The sequence below is a fragment of the Megalops cyprinoides genome, chromosome 9 (assembly GCF_013368585.1).
Source record: "Megalops cyprinoides isolate fMegCyp1 chromosome 9, fMegCyp1.pri, whole genome shotgun sequence".
Lineage (NCBI taxonomy): Eukaryota > Metazoa > Chordata > Actinopteri > Elopiformes > Megalopidae > Megalops > Megalops cyprinoides.
Window position 1 is genome coordinate 34,087,403 of NC_050591.1, and position 20,324 is coordinate 34,107,726.

The window sequence follows — 20,324 nt, forward strand, 5'->3', positions numbered from 1 at the left end:
GTCGATGTGGAACGGTTCCATACCCTCCCTCTCCCATGAGTACTCTGCTTTACTGAAGGGATAAGAAGCTGAAGAGCACTTGATCATGCAGGATCAGGAGCGGGAAGCAAGTGTGGGAAGCAGCCTTGAACTAACCTTACATCAATCTGATGTTTGCCCTGTGCAATCACATTGAGTTTACATTTTCTACATTTCCTATTGGCAAAAAAGTTTTGTTTTTCTTTGTGGTTTCATTTTTTATTATCGGTGGAGTCCTCTCCTGTGTCAAGCACAAGTTGTGTGATTATTGTGAAAGAGTTAGTGGTTATAATTTGGGATTGTGATGAGCTGAGAGGTGATCCAATGGCCCACTGCAAGGTTTGTCATTACATAGGGTGCAAAAGATGCCAAAAGTTAATATGGTTAACTAGAACGGGTGTCATGGCCTTGGCTGACTGTAACTCCTGATTTTTAATCTAATCTAATCTTTTAATCTAATTAATTGTAAGGTTTGAAGGGGTGTGAATTTTAAAACTGTTACTATACCAATGAGCTTTATGCAACACTGAAATCTCCCATATCCTACATGCCACTTTATTCATTTAGTGAATTTAACTGCATAAACATTTGAAACACAGCAGGGACGTTACAGTTTCTGAAGTGCAGTCTTTCAAACTTATACAATTCAAAGAGTTTGGAGTAATCAGTGGAAGTATTTTAATGGTCTTTTGAGCAAGGCAACTAAGATCTAAGGCAAGTCAAGGTGATCACTAAAGGCCCAGTCATGAGAGAGGTATATGTATCACATTCCTGTAGCTGACTTGTAGGGACCAGCTATATTTTGCAAGTATATTTTACTGACACCACTACTGTGTAACAGACCATAAGCTGGACTTCAGATTCTTTAGTGTAGTGTTGGTGGAACAGGCATGAATCTGTTGTTGATGAGACCAGACTTGGGCCATTTGTGTTTATTGTATATCTGTGAAAATTCTTGTTCTTGTCTCTCAGTGTCACTGTCTTATGTCGAACTGTTGTATTGTCACCGTGGGCCTGAGGGAAACGCAATTTCAATCCTCCGTATGTCCTGTGCATATTGGAATATATATTGGAGACAATAAAGTTGACTTTGACTTTGACTTGCCTGTAGGGATTTGATGTTAGATGCCAATCCTCATAATGTGCAAAACACCAGCTGGTATTTCTTCTAAAGTTGAAGGAGTTAGTACTGTCATGCTGGGATCAAGCTTTCTACCTGGAGATGAAAGCATTCTGATTAAGCAAAATCGTCCAACCGCCCCCTAGCCAAATGTGCACATTTCCCAACTCTACAACTTCCAGATTCACCTTTATTAGTGCCAAATCCCTTTTTATGCTTTTCAATAATAGATGCAGTCAGCAGGTTCTGGAAGCTATTCACTAACCTGTGCATTTCACTAAACTAGGGTGCATGCTGCTGAATTTTCATTTGATTCCCTGACTCTTCAGTTCAACTCATCCTGGCTACTCCTAAGACTTACCACAGGAGAACCATACAGCTTTACATGAGAGGGACAACTCTCCCACAGTACTGCCTTGCTTTGGCTGAAGAAATCACTGGGCTTCAGTGGGTTAGCCTTCAGTGCTTAAAATCCTTGCTGGATGAGGACACTTGAATTCACTGAGAACCTTCAAATTCTTCTCTCTCTCTCTCTTCTCTCTCTCTCTCTCTCTCTCTCTCTCTCTCTCTCTCTCTCCCATTCTTAGGGTAGGGCAAAGCAGGGGATCAGAAGGCAAAAAAATACTAATATTCTTTAAGAGCATTTTTCCCCCCTGCAAGCTGTGATTACATTCATTCCTGGATTCCTGGGTTGTTGGTCTTGGATGAGGGCAAACTCACTGATCGGTGGGTGGACAGTCCTTTAGACTTAGACTGAATGTAACAATAAGACCCATGGAGCCTCAAAGTAAAGTGTCATCTCCAAGGTCCACCCACTCATGAAAATGAGTACTTTTAAACTTCAAAGCACATGTGCAGTCAACAGCAGAGAGCTGGGTTCCAATGTGCGTCTGTGTGTGTGTGTGTTTTAATTTGTTTGTTTCCAAATCAAATTCTCCAGAACCAAATTCCAGTTCAGCATTTTATTCAGGGACAAAACAGTGACGCAATGCAGTCATGCACACATTGGTATTGACCTGTGTTGTCTCCTGTATTGTGCTGTTTCCTGTCAACTATGTTCTTTGGTAAGCCTTTTTTATGCTAAGCACTGAACTTATGCAATTCAGGCTCAGTTTCTCCACAAATCTCCTTTTAAGGTTCACGCTGAAGGCTCAGCCGTGATATTTAACCTATACAAACTTGAAGGCAGTTTTCACGTTAGCACATTAAGAGTTGGGCTAAATTACCATGACTGAGGTTTATATTTAAAAAGGCATGGATTCACAGTTTACATAGGTTTAGCACCTTCTTTTCATCAGTGCTCTGAAGCTCAGCTCACAGTCAAACCCTTCCCTTGTGGGAAACAGGCCAAGTTGCTGGTGCAAACTGTCTGCTGGTTGCACTGGAATCCTGCCTGAGCAATCTTTCGCACTGAGACCCGTAGTTGGACCACAGCTAAAATCAGCTGTAGACTTTCTCGCTATTCTGACTTCTGTTCCCTCCTGGTTCATCTTGGAAAGCCTTGTTTTCTTGGTTTTGTAAGAGGAATGCTCAATGTTTTTTGTCACTGGATTTTGACAGAGTCTTGCATAAGAGCGCACACAAGTGTGTGTGTGTGTGTGTGTGTGTGTGTGTTGTGTTGTGTTGCATTTTGCTTTGTCCCACTGAAAACAGGATCATACCCACTGGTTTGTATTAACAATAGTTTTAAGGAAAACATTCCAGCTACCATTGATCGGTTAGATTGGAATGAACTATTGACTGTGAAAATTTTGCATCAACGACTGCAGGGCAGCAATAACCCTCTCTGTTAGTTTATTTTTGTTTCCCCTCACGGTAAGAACACAGGTCTGAGGCCTGCCTGATTAGCAGATTACGCCAATGGAACAGGCTGAGAATGAGAATTGCAGAATAAACATTAAGCAATCTTCACCATAACAAAAGGCAGGAAAAAAAAATGAGTCTTCTAAATTTTAATTGTATAATTGTACAATGTATCATGGCAGTTTTACAAGTGGAGGTTCTTGCCAGAGAGAGCGTCAACAGTGCACTGCCAAATGGTATTTGATTAAAATATCAACAAGTTTAGAGGAACAACACGAGTCGCTGAAATGAGAGGGCAATCTTTTCCCCCCTCCGAGCTGAAGTCAATCCATTGGCAGCTTTGTTTTCCATATCAGAGTATCACTGCTTTGCCAGGACTTCCATTACATTTAATGCACTAAATGCAATGCTTACATTGGCCGACGTCTCTAATGTCATTTTTATATTCGAGTGCTGAGTGTGGTAATAACATCAAGTACAATCATTTTCTAAATCGCTGCAGCTTGTATGTTATGTTCAGAACATGCAGCCTGTTGGGAGCAATTGGTGAAACAAAGCACGGAGGCAAAGGCCTAAAATTAATGATGTATTTAAATGGTTTTTGTCTGTTTATTTCCCAGAGTATTTCAACCGTACCTCTCCCTTCCTCTCACCTCTCCATCACTCTGTCCACTGTCTACACCCCCCCCCCCTCCTTTCTTCTCTCTGTTTTTCTCTGGTATGCAAATGCAAAACAGACATAACGTCAATTGGAATCTATTCTGTTTTTGAAACAATTTTAATGCTGTATTTGCAGTGCGCTTAAGGCCCAAATCGACATTACTGCAAGTCACGGAGCAGCCAGCTCTGTTCAGGGAGCTGCTCTGCTCACGGTCTAAAACTTTCCTTCCATGTCTCACTGCAGTTTTCACTCAACAGATGAGAAGAAAAGAGGTACAAAATGTTAAAAACTCCTGGAATGTAATTGGTGTGCACCACCTTTTACCTTTGTTCAGGGTGATGTTATAAGGAATGAATCAATTTAGAACTGATACATATCTGCATGCTGTTATGTTGCTCGCAAAAGTTTAATGAGACAATGTTTCATAGGTTTGACAAAGAAGCGGCTGCTCGAAACGTTTCATTAAACTTTGTTTTTCTAACAATATAAGAGTGAGTGGGTATGTGGTATGTTTCACTGTACCCAGGACCCATAAAATTTTCAACATTACGAACAAAATAAAGCGTTTATTACCAGTCCAGATTCATGTGTGCTCAGCTGTGAGAATTACAGCCCCCCTGACCTGCACTGAGGCTGTGTCTGTGTCCTTCATCCTGACAGACAACATCTGTCCCAGCTTCAATGACAAAAACTTTACTTACCTAACAAACCCTCTTTGTTCCTGGTATGCCATATGCATATCTATGTAGATCATATTTATAGTTCCTGAGCTTCTTACAAAGAAACATGAGAAATGGACACTAATGTATCCAGGCCAACTTTCATGGTTATAGCAGGCCCTATTTGCATGTTTTTAGTTATTAGGATGAGGAAAAACAAAAATGACTCCTTCAGTGACTCCTTTCATATTCCGGTTACAACAGTGGGAAATGGAATCATTTAAGTAATTACATCAGAACAGAACATTAGGGACAGAACCGGATATATGGTGCAGGCAGACATAAAGCTAAACCCGGCAATGATGGGTGGTCCATTGGCTCCATTTCCATGCAGTCCTGCTTTCCTCTGGGAGAGCTGAGGAGTTCACAGGTCCTGAATTGTAAGTGACTATTCTTCAAACTGTTAGTTATTACCATCCTAAAAGTAAAATGTCCATTTCACATACAGCCAAATGACATCTAGTGAACAGCGAGGAATACCATCTCTTAATCTATGATCTACAACATGTTTTTTAAAGAGATGCAACATTTCTCCCTCACACTGTGAAGGAGAAATTTTTCTGATCTCAATGCAGTTGGCAGCAGTCCATACATTGCAAGCAGGCAATATTTTGAAAATTATAATAAATTAAGATAAATTCCAACATATCAGGTATCCAGATTATATCTTCCATAACTGGGAAGCAAAATAGGCTAGCTGGGGCAAGCCATTTCTAAATAAAATATATACATCATGAAAATATAATGTTAATCATTAAAAATGATTTTTCGTCTAATAAATTAATCATCGATAACTTGAAACCAATTCAAAACACAAACTTTACAACTGTGACTATGATTTCATTCTTAAAACAAGCCATGCATAATTGTTGTCTTTTGGAACCTGTGGTATCCCCAATGGCTTGGTCAACAGCTCTGCCGAGGCAAGTCTTGGCTACAGCCACAACATGTCAGAATCTGGCTGCAGTGAACAAGCTGTAGTCCTACCCCGTAGTCACGCTCAATTTCAACAGGAAATCATGGAATCGTAGTACAACTCATCAGCCCTCTGCAGAAAGCAAAACTTTGGATGCATTTTTTACATTAATATGTCATGAATTTTTCCCTATAGCAAATGACCAGAAACAGCAATTGTAATACCAAGGCTGTACATTGGTCATTTTCTAGAACAAGGATTGTTTAGATCCTTTCACTAGAACCTTGATAATGACCAAAAGGTGTTTATTCTAGACAAAAAAACAAGTTATCCATGTCGAGAGTTCAGTAAGACTTTTTAATTACATCATAAATATTCTTTTAATTTCTGAATACAGAAGACAGTATGTACATCCACACAGAAGTGGCTCTTAATACGTTGTCATGGGAACCAAAAAGATTCTGTACATTCTGGACTGCACAGTTTGGACACTAAAAATTCCTTATGTTATAGGAAATTTAACAATACAACTATTCTTGGTTTATGGTTCTTGGCAGGGATGTATGTGACAGAGCTCTTACATCTCCTCCAAGGACAAACTTTAAATGCATATCAATTTCAGGCTCCAGAGGCAGAGCAGTATTTGATTGTCCTTTTGTGTACTCAGTAACTTTTTCTTCATTTCTTCATAAAGGGATAATCCCACAGATCATTTCAATCCCTTGGAATTCCATGGAATGGCTTTGAAGTGAATATTTTACGTTAGCATTGGTCCAAGGTTAGCTATGCACCTCCTGCTGTCCGAATATTTGAGGTTTCCTCCTCACACACTCTAATATAATTTCTTTAATGAATGCATAAGAAAATAGATTTTTTTTTTTAATTTTAAAAAATATAGCAAAGTGTTCGCACTTTGTGAAAAACAAAAATCCTCAAGGACGGTCGTCTTTGCTTACGTGATGGGCGTTGAAACAACACCCACGTCAACCCTCAAAAACAAAACAGAGTCCGGCCTGGAGAGGAGTTTTGCGACCAAATAAAAAACCAAATATGTAAAAAAAACTGTTCCAGTTCAAACATTCAAAAAAGCTGAAGCTTAAGACAAAAAGATAAGCTTTCTCGGTACGTATCGCTTCGGTTATTATGTGCAGCTTGGAAGGGGGGGTACAGGGGCGAGATGAAGAAAAAGGGGTGGGTGGGGGGTCATTTGCAAATGTACCGTTCCACTGTCCTCTCGCACCTCTTGCACGTGACGTAGCAGCACCAGTGGTACTTGCAGTGACACTTCTCCACCAGCGTCTCGGTGTAGGGGTTGTAGCCCCGCCCACAGCACATGAGGTCACAGCTGTCGCTGCCAATGGAGGTCTTGTTACACTGCCTGTGGAGCACAGAAGGGAAAACAACATTAGGCACATGGAGCGCCCCCCCCCCCCCCCCACACACACACACACGGACACTCAAGGACGAGACAAATTGGGCTCTTGGGGGTGGGACCTGCAACGCACTTGACCCCTGCTGACAGTTTTTATCATGACTGCTGCAATCTGCAAGGCCTCTAAAGCCTACAAGCTTCCGTAAACCCCTCCTGTAACTGAACTTTCCATCACAGCAGAGGTTGAGCACCCACGTTGAAGTCGTTAGCCCAGTTAAAGCCGAACCCAACACAGCGAACTAAGAGCGTCTGTCGACAGAAGAGCCCTGAAGGCTTGACACTGCAGTATTACACACAAGGGATCACCCTCTTTAACAAGTCTTTTCTACATACATAGCTTTATAATTGCAGGGTGTTAATGGCCCCCCTGGTGAGAGAGAAGAATGGAATGCTGGGAGGAGAAGGAGGGGATGGGGGGGGGGTCCTACTTAGTGTGGTGTATTGTTTAATCTGAGCCTGTAACCCAGAGGTTGCCAGTTCAATCCCCAGGCAGTACACTGTTGTGGAATCCTTAAGCAGAGTACTTAACTTGAATTTCTTCAGTAAATGTCCAGCTGTATGAATGGAATATATGTAAAAGAGAAAAATGTGAGCTACAGAAATCTCCCCAGATAAAAAAGTATATCAAACACAATACATAAATAAAGGGGCAGCAGTGTAGCATAGCGCTCAGAAGCAGGACTTGTAACCAAAAGGTTACTGGATCGATTCCCCACAGGGGCACCGCTGCTGTACCCTTGGGCGAGGTACAGTAAATTTCCAGCTGTATAAAAATGTTAAATGTATGTCTAATGTAAGTTGCTCTGGATAGGAGTGCTAAATGACAATAGTGTAACGTAATGTAATGCAGATGAAGAACAGAAAAAAAAAAACACCAGACAAGACGTAGCTGAGTGAGCAAGCCGCATCTTAGTCATGATTGTACTGTCTGTGGACTGCCACAGCCTGTGTGACTAAAACAAAACACATCATCCTGTGCAAATGGTAAATCACAGACCCCTTAAAAAGAACTTAATATTGAGTCTGTGGGCATATAGGGTTTAATGAAAGCACAGGGTGTATAAAACATGTCTCTGCGTAGTTTTTCTGGTGGAGCACATTGCACCATGCCATTCATACAAAGGTCTCTGCTACAATGGTGCACATAGTCAGACTAATGGAATCAAGTGCTCTTTCCACTGAAGCATACCAAGCCAAATGGTGACCCCTTACACAAACAGTTATCTATACATGAAAATACCCCCCCCCCCCCGAGTCCATATAAAATATGACATCCGCAAAAGTATTTTAGAAGCCCTCTAGTTTTGAACTGAGTAATTTCTCAGACAGTGAATTTTTCCTAAGCACCAGGCCTGACTAATGTCCTTGTCACACATTATTTATCTGTTATACATTCAGCAGGAGATCATTTTTCACATTAAACGATATTACTGATCTCCAAAACAGTTACGTGGCACAAGGGGTGAAATGACCTGGCATACAGTACCAGGTCTTTTAGACACATCTTTGAACATGTAAAAAATGTGAAATGCATGTCCCCATGCATGCACAAACCTAAAACCAGACTTTTATTTGTATCTGCAAAAAAATAATCAAATGCAAATGTTGAAAAAATGATTCACCAACAGAGGCTTTCATTTTTTCCAGCTGTGTTCAATGTTAGGGGAAGACGATTTGGAGGCAAGTAGCCTTTTAACTGATTTCCATACCTACAAATGCAAATATCATTTGGAAAAAAAATAAAGTCTGTGTTCTCACATGAGGAGTTCCATCTAAAGAGTAACCTCTGCTACCCCTGACGCACTGAAAGCTAATAAACACCTGTGACAGCGTGAGTCTGAACTGCAGTTAGATGAGTCAGTAAAATCATACTATAGGAGGCCTCTGGTGTGGAGAAGGTGGCCAACATTTCTCACAAAAAAAGAAATGAACAGAAAAAGCAAAAACAAAACAAAAAATATATTTTAAAAACCAACAAAGAAAAGGAGCCAGCCTCAGCACACAACCAACTGCAGAAGAAAAAAGCTCTCCTGCTCTCCAGCCACACACCTGTATTTAACAAGCCTGATTAGGCAGGTGAGGCTCATTAGCCAATGGCTGGTTCATACAGACAAAGACAATTAAAAATGGAACAATTAAACACTTAACCTGTTTTATTGAAAATGTACTAAAATGGAAAAAAAAATGAAGGATCGTTAAGATTAAAACCTTTAACAACAATAAGAAAACACTGCGGCCATTTTGGGGACAGATAAAGGCTTCTCCATCACATTTCCTTCCCCATCTCTCCCAGTATCGCAAAATGGGAGCTGGACAAGCTGTGGTTCTACTCAACTGCACTTGTCCACAAAAGCCTAGCACTGGCAAAGCCACTGATGAGTGTTCTGATGTATTTTAGGTGGAAAAAAATATCTGAGTCTAATGTGCTTATTGGATATTACAGTTTGATGTATATAAGCTCTTTATAGGACGCTGTGTATATTGATGTGTGTTGAAATGTTTTATGAATGTCGTGTACATGACTGTTGAAGTGATAAGTGACAGTTGTGGACAGGACCAGTTTGGAAGGCACTACAGGTTCACGTGTTAGTCATAAAATAGTACTACTCTGCTTCACAGTTAGTAGTTAAGAATATGGGTATGGGTATGCTAATAATACGAGATGCTTTCTGTCGTCAGCAAAACATATTAAACTTCTGTAGGAGGCAAGATTAAAACACTGTACAATTACTGTCTGACAAATGCTTCCATTTTTGACACAAGAAAAATGTAAATAATGTTCATAATGTTGCCTGTACTGTTAATGTTTCCCCGTCCCTACAAAGCTGTACAGCTGTAAGTTCCCGGGGTAAAAATTCATTTTGAGTAACAGGGACCACAGATATTTCCAAAGTGCTGCTGAGAAGCCTGAGTCACAGTTCTACTTCAATTATTTTATCAAGAAACACGAAGAGAGTATCCACAAATATCTGAAAGATTAGTATGTTGTTTCCCGAAAGGTGGAAAAGTGGAAAGTGGAAAAACAGTGGAAAAACAGAGGCCAGCAATCGAGTTTTTCCAAGATCTCCCCTTTCACATTTGTGGGAAAATCTACCAGGGCTGCACTGGGTTCCTCAGCAAACTGCAGAGCCAGCCTAGACTGCTGACATCATGTATCAACACCTACCTCCGGTCAGGGTCATGCCATAAACATCTGGCCTTGTGAATGCCGTGCTTTCATTTTTACGTGGGGTGTCTGAATGGTTATTGCACTTTCAGTTGCACATGCTTTTGAGCAAGGGCAGAAAAAGGCAAATTTAGTCATTGTTATAGAGACAAATCTAAGAAAAGTCACCCCATCACAGTGCCACAATGCAATTCAAAGAGGCTGAATAATTAATCTAATTTATGAAGCAATAGGCCAAAACAAGATAGCATGATTCTGTAAGGACTGGGCAGAACAGGTGTTAAACTCTGTATGTGCTGGCAGGGATGGTTAAGACCCATCAATGTACAACTATGGCAGATGTCATCCATATAGCCAGGGACAGCTAGCACAGGTGTGCACAGAGGTGCACCTGTCAGAAGGCTCACCTGCCCTGCGTCCCGAAGGAGCCCTGCTTCTCGTTCCTGTGGCAGAAGTCGGGTGAGCTCTGCAGGTAGACGAGCTCATTCTCCCGGACGGGCCTGATGTCGATGTCCTTGGGGACCAGCTGCTTCCTGGTGCCCATGGGCCGGTGCACCACCTTGGTGGCGGACAGGTACTTGGTCTTCAGGTCCATGGCGATGTCCTTCAGGTCCTGCAGGCCCTTCCAGCAGGTTCTGATGGAGCAGGAGCCGGAGACGCCGTGACACTTACATTTCAGCTCCAGCGCGTCTCGCAGGGCCTGTGGGAAAGGTACACGCCCGTCAAACACACAAGAGGGTGACACAAGAAGAACACTGGGCTTTTAATGGTCATTCAGTCATTCAATCAGCCAATCATATTGTGTAATTCATGATACCATGGACAAAGAGCACTCTACAATTTACAATTCGGCATTTCGCAGACGCTTTTAAACCAAAGCGACTTACAACTAGTAATTGTACAATTGTTCAATTACAATTAGTAAGTTTAGTCTATTAGTGTACAAGGCACAATACCGAGAAGTGATCATGTATGACAAAACAATATAGTTGCAATCCAGATTTTTTTTTCTTATTATCTTAATTTTGGGTCATCATAGACACACAAAAATATTATTTAAGTCCGTACTCCACTTACTAACATACCAACCGAACAAGAAAAATCTACAAAGTACCTGTCTACATAAACAATAAGTGAGAAAAATGGCAAAATTGTTAGAGGTGGCAAATGACTGCTAGATGTCATAGTTACAGGTTATGAATAAAAAATGACACTACATATACACCTCACAGCTACAGATTCAGGTAAACTTCTAATGTTTACAGAATGCTTCAGACTGAAATACTTTGTGTTCACTGTAATGTCCTAACCCAGTCAAATATTTTTATATATACAATATGATATACAATATATCAGGAAAACTGTCAAAATAAATGAATAAATACTGTTCATGATCTGGTCAGGCCTGCACAGTACAGGTCCTTCACTATAATCCCCCTGTTGCATTTGACTACATGTGGAGCAAATTTCATGCAATACAGAAGAGCCAGTCTGAATAATTCTGCTCAGCATCTTTGTGGTGAGAGTGAAGGCGGCTGATGAGAGCTGTAGTCGTGCTGCTACCTGCCGGCCCACTTCGCTGTTGTGCAGGTGCATCAGCTTGTTGGCCTGGGAGCGGGACTTCCTCATCTTCATGGGGGCGTCGGAGAACTTGGTGCCCATAAGCAGGCCGTAGTGCAGGTTGTCCGCGCAGCCGCCCCAGCGGTACCCGGGCTGGGGAACCTCGCCCGGGATGGGGCCGCAGGAGCAGTATCGCAGGTCGCCCGACGTGCAGGCCCGGGCGATGGTGTGGCTGATGGTGGCAGCGGACAGGGCGTACACGAACGCAGACTCCCTTGTGCCTGACAGAGACATGACGAACTCGGCTGATGGAAGTGAACTCACCTTAGGTTAACATGCTATTCAATCAGGTAGCGAGAAAACGTGGACATCAAAGATGTCCTGAGAAAAACTCAGTAACCAGCTCAATGTTTTTCGTCAAGTTTGCTGAAACAGCATTGTGGGGGCTGATATGGCTGCTATTACCCAGGTTGGCCACCAGATGGCCACATGACTTCCTGCCTGTGTTCCATCACTCATTTAGTTAATGTCTTCCACCTGTGCTGATTAATTATTGGTTTCATCTATGTCTATGATTTATTGGTTTCATCTTGTCTATGATTTACGCCCTGTCCTTTGTTCATGGCTCTGCCCAGTCTAGTGTGTGAGTACCAAGTACCAAGCCTGTTTTTTTTCTCCCGATTCTCCAGTAAAGGTAATTTTATTTTTGTTGAACTAAGCCTCTTGTGTCCTGAGTCATCTCTAGATTTGGATTCTCCCTGCTCCTTGTCACAAGCATGGGAGGCACAAAGATCACACTGAGATCCTGACTGTCCATTGCTGGACTGCGGGAGACAGGACAGAGGGTATGATATCCCACACTGTTCATCATCCTGGATTAAACTGAGTTTGTTAGAGATGGGATGGGTTCAGCATGGGTCTTCCACAAAACCATCTGTTGAGCTGAAATATCGAGGGAAGACTCTCTACAGCAGGAAAAAAAAAAGTCCAGTCCAGAGACGAATAGCGTTCACAGCAGGAATATATGTCAAGCAAGAATGGATGACGAATCCAAAAGAACCCTGCCTTGACTCAGCATGGGATATATCAAAGACGCCCCTGAGATGCAGACCACTTGTGGCTGGCGGGGGTTTGCAAGGCTGGTTAAACAAATGACAGATGGAAAGCGTCTCCTTTTGAGATGTCATCCAGCTATCTCTCATGCCTGTTTGATTGGAGGGGCCTTTGAAGTGGGCTCATGACTCCGGATTTGTAAATCTGCCCTGGCATTCAGTCGCTCTGGCAGAGGAGAGACTCTCTTGGCAAGCAGAGCTGATAAGAAAACAAAACCTTAAAAAAAAAACGGATCAGCGCAGCAGCGTGGTGGAACTTCTGGAGAGGGGCGGGGCGAGGCCCTGAACGTTACGATGGCCATAAATCGAACTGCGAGGCACGTGTGCACCACCCATGCATTCTTTGAGGGATAGGTCGATGGTATTTCACTCAGAGACCCAGCCAAAGACAGAAGGGAACACACGGAGGATTAGAGAGACAGGGGTGAAGATGTGGTTTGAGATAAGAGAGGAGAAAAAAAGGATCTGAGGTGGGATGGAGAAGTGAAAAGAAGATTTAAAGGGGAAAAACATCGCTAGACGCTGTTAAAAACAGGCAGTGAAGTGAAGTGTTGTGAGCAGATGTTAGACAGAAAACATTCAGTAAGAATTTTTTTTTATATAAAAAACATTGTACTTAAAGGTACTTGCACAATAATGTCATGCTCTCCAGGAGCCCAGCATTGGCCGACATTTGCTGGTTTTGGAAGCGTACACGTGAACGTTTTCTTGAAGGCATGTAACACCGAGCAAAACGCGGCTAAAGAGCAACACTCCACAACAGCAGGGGGCAGTGAAGTCATTTTTCATCCAGAGAGAGCATAAATATTACAGAAGAGGGTCTCACCAGGCCTTGTGCTATTGTAAACCACCTTGCTGAGGCCCATTAATGAATTCCATGGAAACCACTGCTACAAAAATAGTTAAACATGCACATAAACATGCAGGATTTTAACAGCTGTAATCCATAATAATGTCAATGTAAACACTTTAATTTCACTCCACTCCAGTGCCACAAGGGGAGGTACTTGGTGTCTACCAAGGTTTCTACATAGCTAGCTAGGTATGGTCCTATAGTTTGCTATATAGCAAGCTAGATCCCTAAGAAAAATATGTTCTGTTAAACAAAATTTCTTTTTCAACATGATTTTTTTTAAAACCCATGGGTCTACCCATACAAAAATAATATATTGAGAATACATTTTAAAGAATATATTTTAGCTCAATCAATATATTGAAAATTATTGCAATTCTGGTATATTGCAATATATTTCCACTTTGCATTAACATATTTAACATATTTTATTTTTCTTTGTGATATATTCTTGGGCTGAAAAAAATATTTTTCATTATATTAAAATGTATTTCATTTTCATGTGGGTATCATCCACAAAGGTTTAAAAAGTAGCCAGCGATGTCCATTGTACGTGCATCATTAACTATTTTAATAAATAGCCAATTCACTGGCCCTGGGTACTTAGACTCATTTTCTGTCTAGTATCCATACTTCTCAGTGCTGCTAGATACCTCTTCGGTTTCTGTGTGTTTCAGTAGTTCAAAACTTGGAACATGTATTTCACCCCATTTGCATAGGGAAAAGTGAAAAAATGTAAGTGTTCTGCCAATAGGAAGTTCAACTGCAGTGTGTCATGATGAAAATTTGAAAGCTATAATTCCTTCAATTTCCTGGAGAACGTCATCTCTGGTTTGCACATCAAAGACTTGTCAACTCATTTCAGTGTCCCATAAAAACAAAAGTGCCCTATTTTGCCTGCTTAATATTCCTATTGTTGGACCAGGTAACAGGCTTACTGTCCAGCAAGGTAGCGTGCAGAATCAAAATTGACTATTTTTTTCTGTTGCCAAAGTTTGCTGAATTCCTAAGCAAGCCATTCTGACGTTGAACAACACTGACCAAATGGCAGTTAAAATCTGGAGTTGGCAAACACTGCAACACACAAAAGCCAGCAGAAAAAAGAGCCAAGAAATACTCCCCAACCTCACGCTGGTGTTTTCTGTGGTTCGCTAGGTGTGCATAGGGTCAGTGTGCAAACACCTTTAGGGTGTGTGCCAGCACATCCATATTCAACAAGCTGCAGGTTTTGTAGAAAGAAAGCAGAGTTTTAGAAGGGATAGCCTCTTTTTCAAAGCTCCAAAGAGGCTATTTTTGAAGAATCTAAACCATTTATGAACAAATTCCATTATAGTCAATAGTGTTTTCCACACCACTCCTACTGTTGGAACATAATTTGATCTTTTTGGTGTAACTGCTCAGCTAGGAGTGAAGTCTGTCTTGTGGCTTGGAGATTTATCTCTTACCAGAGTAGTGTTGCAGAACGATCCACAGAACTGAGTGATTCTGGCATGGAACTGCATTGCGACAGACAATAACAGCTATCACACATGATAGCAGAAGTTTGGTTTGGGTGATGTGTCATGTCTCACACCTGGGAAAATGTCACTGAATAGATTATTACCCTGGTAGAATGCAAATATATGAGTGGTAGAACAGAGATTTTGCCAAGCCGGGAAATCCTGCAGAAAGGATAAAGGATGTTGAGAGTGGTATGTGTGACACTATTGACTGCAGTGGAACGTGAATGTGTTTTGTTTTTTAAACACCCGCGAAAAACCACTCATTGATGTGGAAGGCATGTAGAACAACAAATAATGGAGCCTGCATTTCTGCGTGCATCAGGGTTGATGAGTTCCAAACAACCTGTTACACAAAGGAGGGCCCCCAGGGGTGTCTCAGGGGGCTTTTACCTTCCCTTTACCATTGATTTTCACAAAATATTAGACAGAACCCAAGAAATGGCCCTGCCTTGCTCTACATGCATGCGGGGTTGGCGAGGGGGGGGTGGCACCGTAACCCTTTTCTACAGACAGCGGAGCGGGAAAGCACCTCTCTCCAGGTCTGGAAGGTACTGCGGGGCGGTCTCGATGGAGGAGCAGTTCCAGCGCATGTCAGCGAAGGTCTTCTGGCAGGTCTTCTTCACCTCGCGGGCGGCCTGGATGATGGTCTGCATGAGCTCCAGGTTGTTGCGGCACAGCTGCACCTGAGCGGACACCAGGCCCCGCAGCTGCTTGCAGTGCTGAGTCCGGTTGATGCTCATGGAAGCGGGCGTCTGCGACAGGGCCCTAAACACACGCACACACACACATACACGCACATACACACACACATACATACACACACACACGCACACACACACAAGCATACATACACACACACATACACACACATACACGCACACACGCACACATACACACACATACACACACATACACACACATACACGCACACACACACATACACACACACACACACACACACACACACACACACACACACGCACACACACACATACACGCACATACACACACACATACATACACACACACGCACACACATACATACACACACATACACACACATACACACACATACACGCACACACACACATACACACACACACACGCACACACATACATACACACACATACACACACATACACACACACACACGCACACACATACATACACACACACGCACACATGCATACACGCATGCGCAGGCACACACACATACACACACAAACAATTAAATTTTACTTTTTGTATTTAATGGAAACAGACATGGTTTATATGGTTGATTTTATATATATTAGCTATTATTATGGTTGTTATTATTATCTGTAGTTTTACTATGCTACTATTGTAATTATTAGTGTTAACAGAGGTAGTAGTCTTTCTATGCTGTCAATGCCTTTTTATGAATCTCAAACTATGTGTTTATCTTAACTATCTGTATATTTGAGTACATTTCCAGATAATGTATAAATGTTTGTTGTTCAAACACACAAACCCTATCCAGAACAATGACTTAAATTTGACAAGGGCAAACCACTGACATGGAAAGCCTAATGCAGTCAGATAGTATTGTCATTCAGAGGGCTTCCAGCGCCAGTAAAGACACAACAGGAGCTTGTGTCACTTGTCAGTAACAAAGCTTTGACTATTTCTAGACATTTCCAATAGGTACTGATGACATCCACTGACACCTCATGACACCCTACTCATGTCTCTTCAGTGATACCAGCATTTGCTCAGATCTCCCTAACAACCACCAGCCAACTCAAACTCAGCCCTTACAAGTTGGACTTGCTGTATCTCCAAACCAGTCCCCACTGGTCCAATACCTCACCATCTCTCTAAAGGAATATTCTATCAACCCAAAACCCACGCCCCCACAACACACACAGACAGAAACACTCAGATTGCCAAAACTCTGGAGGATTCACAACAAATGCACTTGCTCAGCTTTTCCCAGAAGACTGTGGTGCTGGCCCATAACTGCCAGTAACTCCATGATCTGCCTCTGCATTCTTCCCATTTCTCGCCACCTGCCCTCTCCTGCAGCTCATTCAGGTCCTGCTTCTCTTCCTGGACTGTTGCAAAACCATCCCCGAAGGCCTCCATGCCAACAGAATCCAGAATTTCGTATCTGACTGAAAACAAAAAAAAACTAAAGACTGTCTGAAAACTGTCCCCTTGAGACCCCTACCTCTCACTGCCCAGGTGATAAGCTTTCTGTTGCTGGCCTTCTGTGTGTCCTTTGCCTCTGCTGTTACCCTCTGAAGGGTTACCTGATTAGACTGTACCTGTGTTGCCCAAAGTTTACCATTAAATTCTTCAGATGGGCTGAACCTGTGCTGCTGAATTATTCTGGTAAATTGGCCAGTAAGACTTTACTATATACAGTAACGTCAATTATTATAGATATAAATTACTGCTCTTGGTTTGTTTGTTTTGGAACTTTTACTGTACAGTATACATTGTACCTGCGGTGTATACGATGTACTTGCACTTGGTTCACTGTCAGTTGTGTCTAAATTGGATTTAGCCTGTTGTAATTTAATTTATACTAGCATGCATAAATGCTATGTAAATCCATATAGAAAAACAGTACTTTTGTAGTACTAAATGTGAATTATAACAAAATTTGCTCTTTCCTTATTTTTTCTTAAATTCCTTAGTGTAAGCAAACCTAAAAAAATGCAAAAATAAATGAATTTATAATTAATGCCAAAAATATTCATGCTTTCCTCTTTTCAATGATTCCTGATTTCACTTAGTTTTAGATTATTTTAGATGACAAAATGCTATGTGGTGATAGTTCTTCAGTACAATCTACACATTTTTGCAACCCTCAGTTTGATGGAGAAGTTAGATGTTTCAAAACCCACAGAAAGTGTTTCATTTGATTTTCCTCTACAGGGTAACATATAAGTATGATCTATAACTGTGTCCAATCAAGCGCTTTCCCTGGAATGTATTTTCTCCACCCAAAGGTCCTTATATGGGGTCTCTCATGAACACTATTGATATTTTTCTTGAGAACCTTCATTATTTTTGGTGCAAAGAATTTCATAAATGCACCGCTGTGCAAGCATTCGGCTCGGTATGCTCCACATGTGCTGATGGTCAGCCCACCTCTCTCTCGTTCCTGGCTATCCTCTTTAAACAGGTGTTTATTGCCGCATCTGTTTTAAATTCACTCTTATTTCAAGCTATACAAGCCCTCACTCCCACTTATCACATGTGGGCTTTGCTGTCTCGATATCTTGAAGAGCTATCACAAAAATCATACAACAACTTCCAAATGAGAGCTGTTGCTACAGATGCTCGGCATTATGGGGAAATCACACACAGTCCTCAGTGAATTTTCATATTCATGACATCTAGGAAAATGTATGCTTTAATTCAACAGGATTTGAGGTTAGACCATAGTAAGATATGTTTGTGTTCAAATCCAATACATTTACCTGCTCACGGATTTAAATGAGATGTTCTCACTGATTTGAAGCTGCTTTGATATCTCTCTGCAAAGAAAACCACACATTCTACGGGCATCAGATATGAGGAAGAGCCTAGATTTCCTCGGCTGTAACTGGGACCTGTCATCTTGGCTGAACTTGAGCTGGAATAACTTAAACATACGCAGCCAAGACAACCTTTCACATTTAGATGTTTGGGACATACCGTGCAACTGGAAACACACCCGTCTGAGCCTATAAGCAAGAGGAGAGAGACACTTCCTTCATGAGAATGCTGCGAAAAATCTGAAGAGCTTACAGCCACTTGATTCCAGAGCAGACCTGGAACATCCACAGCAGAGAGAGCAGACACAGAGAAGCTGGCTGTGAAGGTCTGTTCATGATGTCAGTCCCGTGCAGAACGGAAAAGATGGGTGACGAAGCGTGAAGTTTCCCTGGTCACAGACACTGTCGCCCCCGTCCCTCGGGTTCTTCGTCGCCTGAAATACAAAAACAGATGTGGCACCTAAGCTGCGCGCCATTGTCTGAGACCGGAAAACATGCAGATGTGTGTTTGTGAAGGTGGTCAGTCAAGCAGTGGAACTGCTCTCTTTTAGGGAAAAAAAAACATGTGATTATTAAAATCATCTCTATATGGTGAATGGAAATGTAGAATTGACTGAAACTTGTCACATCACTTAAATGCAATCACATCATGTGGAAGGGTGTAGGGCATTCGCTATGATTTCTTTATATTTACATAGTTTTTGTTTTCAGGTTTTTCAGTTTTCAGCTACCCCCAGATCCCACTAACTAAATTACATCTGTAATCGCATGGTCACAGAAAATCAAACAATTGAAAAGCATATTTCTTTCATATAACACTAACAAATCATACAGTGACAGACATTGAAGCAGCCTGAATATAGCATGAATATCAGTTATTCTTCCCAGGAGATTAATGAAACTGAAAAAATATATATTTGACGTAAAATGCGTTTCACTGACATCCATGAATTAGTCCAGTTAGTAAGCAGAATAGAACAATTTTAAAAAGTAATTAAGGGGGCCTGTTTTGATGTTTTCACTTCCTGTGGCCAAAGGCATGACAATATCAAATACTTCACATGGCATAATGGTACCAATGTTGCAACCATAGTAACCTTAACTAATCGAACACTCGCCGCAAGTCATACCATTCACCAGACCAGCACAAAAATGAAGAATAAACGTGAAAGAATTTCTACAATTGAATTTGGGCCAAGAGGCAAACAAACTCTCATTTCTTGACAACTGAAATAATCCATTGAATTTTAAAATGTTTAAAAGTGTCAATATCAGACAAGTAAAATCTACTTCGCGACAAAGTCGCTTGTTTCTTCAAAACTGTTGAGTCTCTTGTTAGTGTGCATACTTCCACTGTCCTATTCATTACCTAAAACAGAATCTGTTCCTTTACGTATTAATGCATAATTTCCGAGAGTTTTATCCAAATCTGTGCGTAATATTTTAATTCTTCGGGTTACACACACACACACACACACACACACTGGAGGACAGAAGTAAGTCAACGGATCATATACACTGCTCCACCCACCGGTGATGGAGGTAAATGACTCGTGCCCCCTCGAGATGCAGTATGCAGTACCATCACTATTTTTATACAGAGAGAGGAGATCATACTTATAAAGAGCCCTATCTACAACACTCAAAATACCTATATTTGGTCTATGTCCATCACTGTGTGCAAATTTGAATACTCTATAAAATGAGAAGTAGAGCGAAGCGTTCTTGGCATTCTCCATCATTGTGTTGAACCCCGTGAACGCTGCATAGTCGCGGGCAAGATCAGATGACGCTGGAGTTTTTAACGTAATTACAGATGGTTGGTACAGCCAGCAGCTCTGGTCACGAGTATGTCCGATAAACTTTAAAATTTAATTTTCACACACTATTGACGAACAAAACACGAAACGAAAACATTCATCAAAATGCTACGAGGATGCCCAAAGCAAAGC

The 20,324-nt window shown here is 41.6% G+C and overlaps 1 protein-coding gene across 1 annotated transcript; it reads right to left on the reverse strand.

Annotated features, from left to right (window-relative positions):
• Nucleotides 1–6,397: 6,397 nt before the first annotated feature.
• On the reverse strand, nucleotides 6,398–18,708 carry LOC118783468 (protein Wnt-11-like). The gene is made up of 5 exons (XM_036537355.1): nucleotides 18,626–18,708; nucleotides 15,392–15,627; nucleotides 11,399–11,676; nucleotides 10,243–10,535; nucleotides 6,398–6,615 (listed from the first exon to the last, which is right to left on the reverse strand). The coding sequence occupies exons 1-5, from the start codon at nucleotides 18,706–18,708 to the stop codon at nucleotides 6,441–6,443; spliced, it is 1,065 nt and encodes a 354-aa protein (XP_036393248.1). The 3' UTR covers nucleotides 6,398–6,440.
• Nucleotides 18,709–20,324: the final 1,616 nt, after the last annotated feature.

Bases quoted from the DNA above. Each gene is read 5' to 3' on its own strand.
- LOC118783468 (XM_036537355.1), bottom strand. From the start codon at position 18,708: ATGAACAGACCTTCACAGCCAGCTTCTCTGTGTCTGCTCTCTCTGCTG. The intron at 15,628-18,625 runs GTAAGCTCTTCA...GCGTGTGTTTAG, and splicing joins TGCTCTGGAATCAAGTGGCT to GGCCCTGTCGCAGACGCCCG. The intron at 11,677-15,391 runs GTGCTTTCCCGC...TGTCTCTGTCAG, and splicing joins CCTTCCAGACCTGGAGAGAG to GCACAAGGGAGTCTGCGTTC.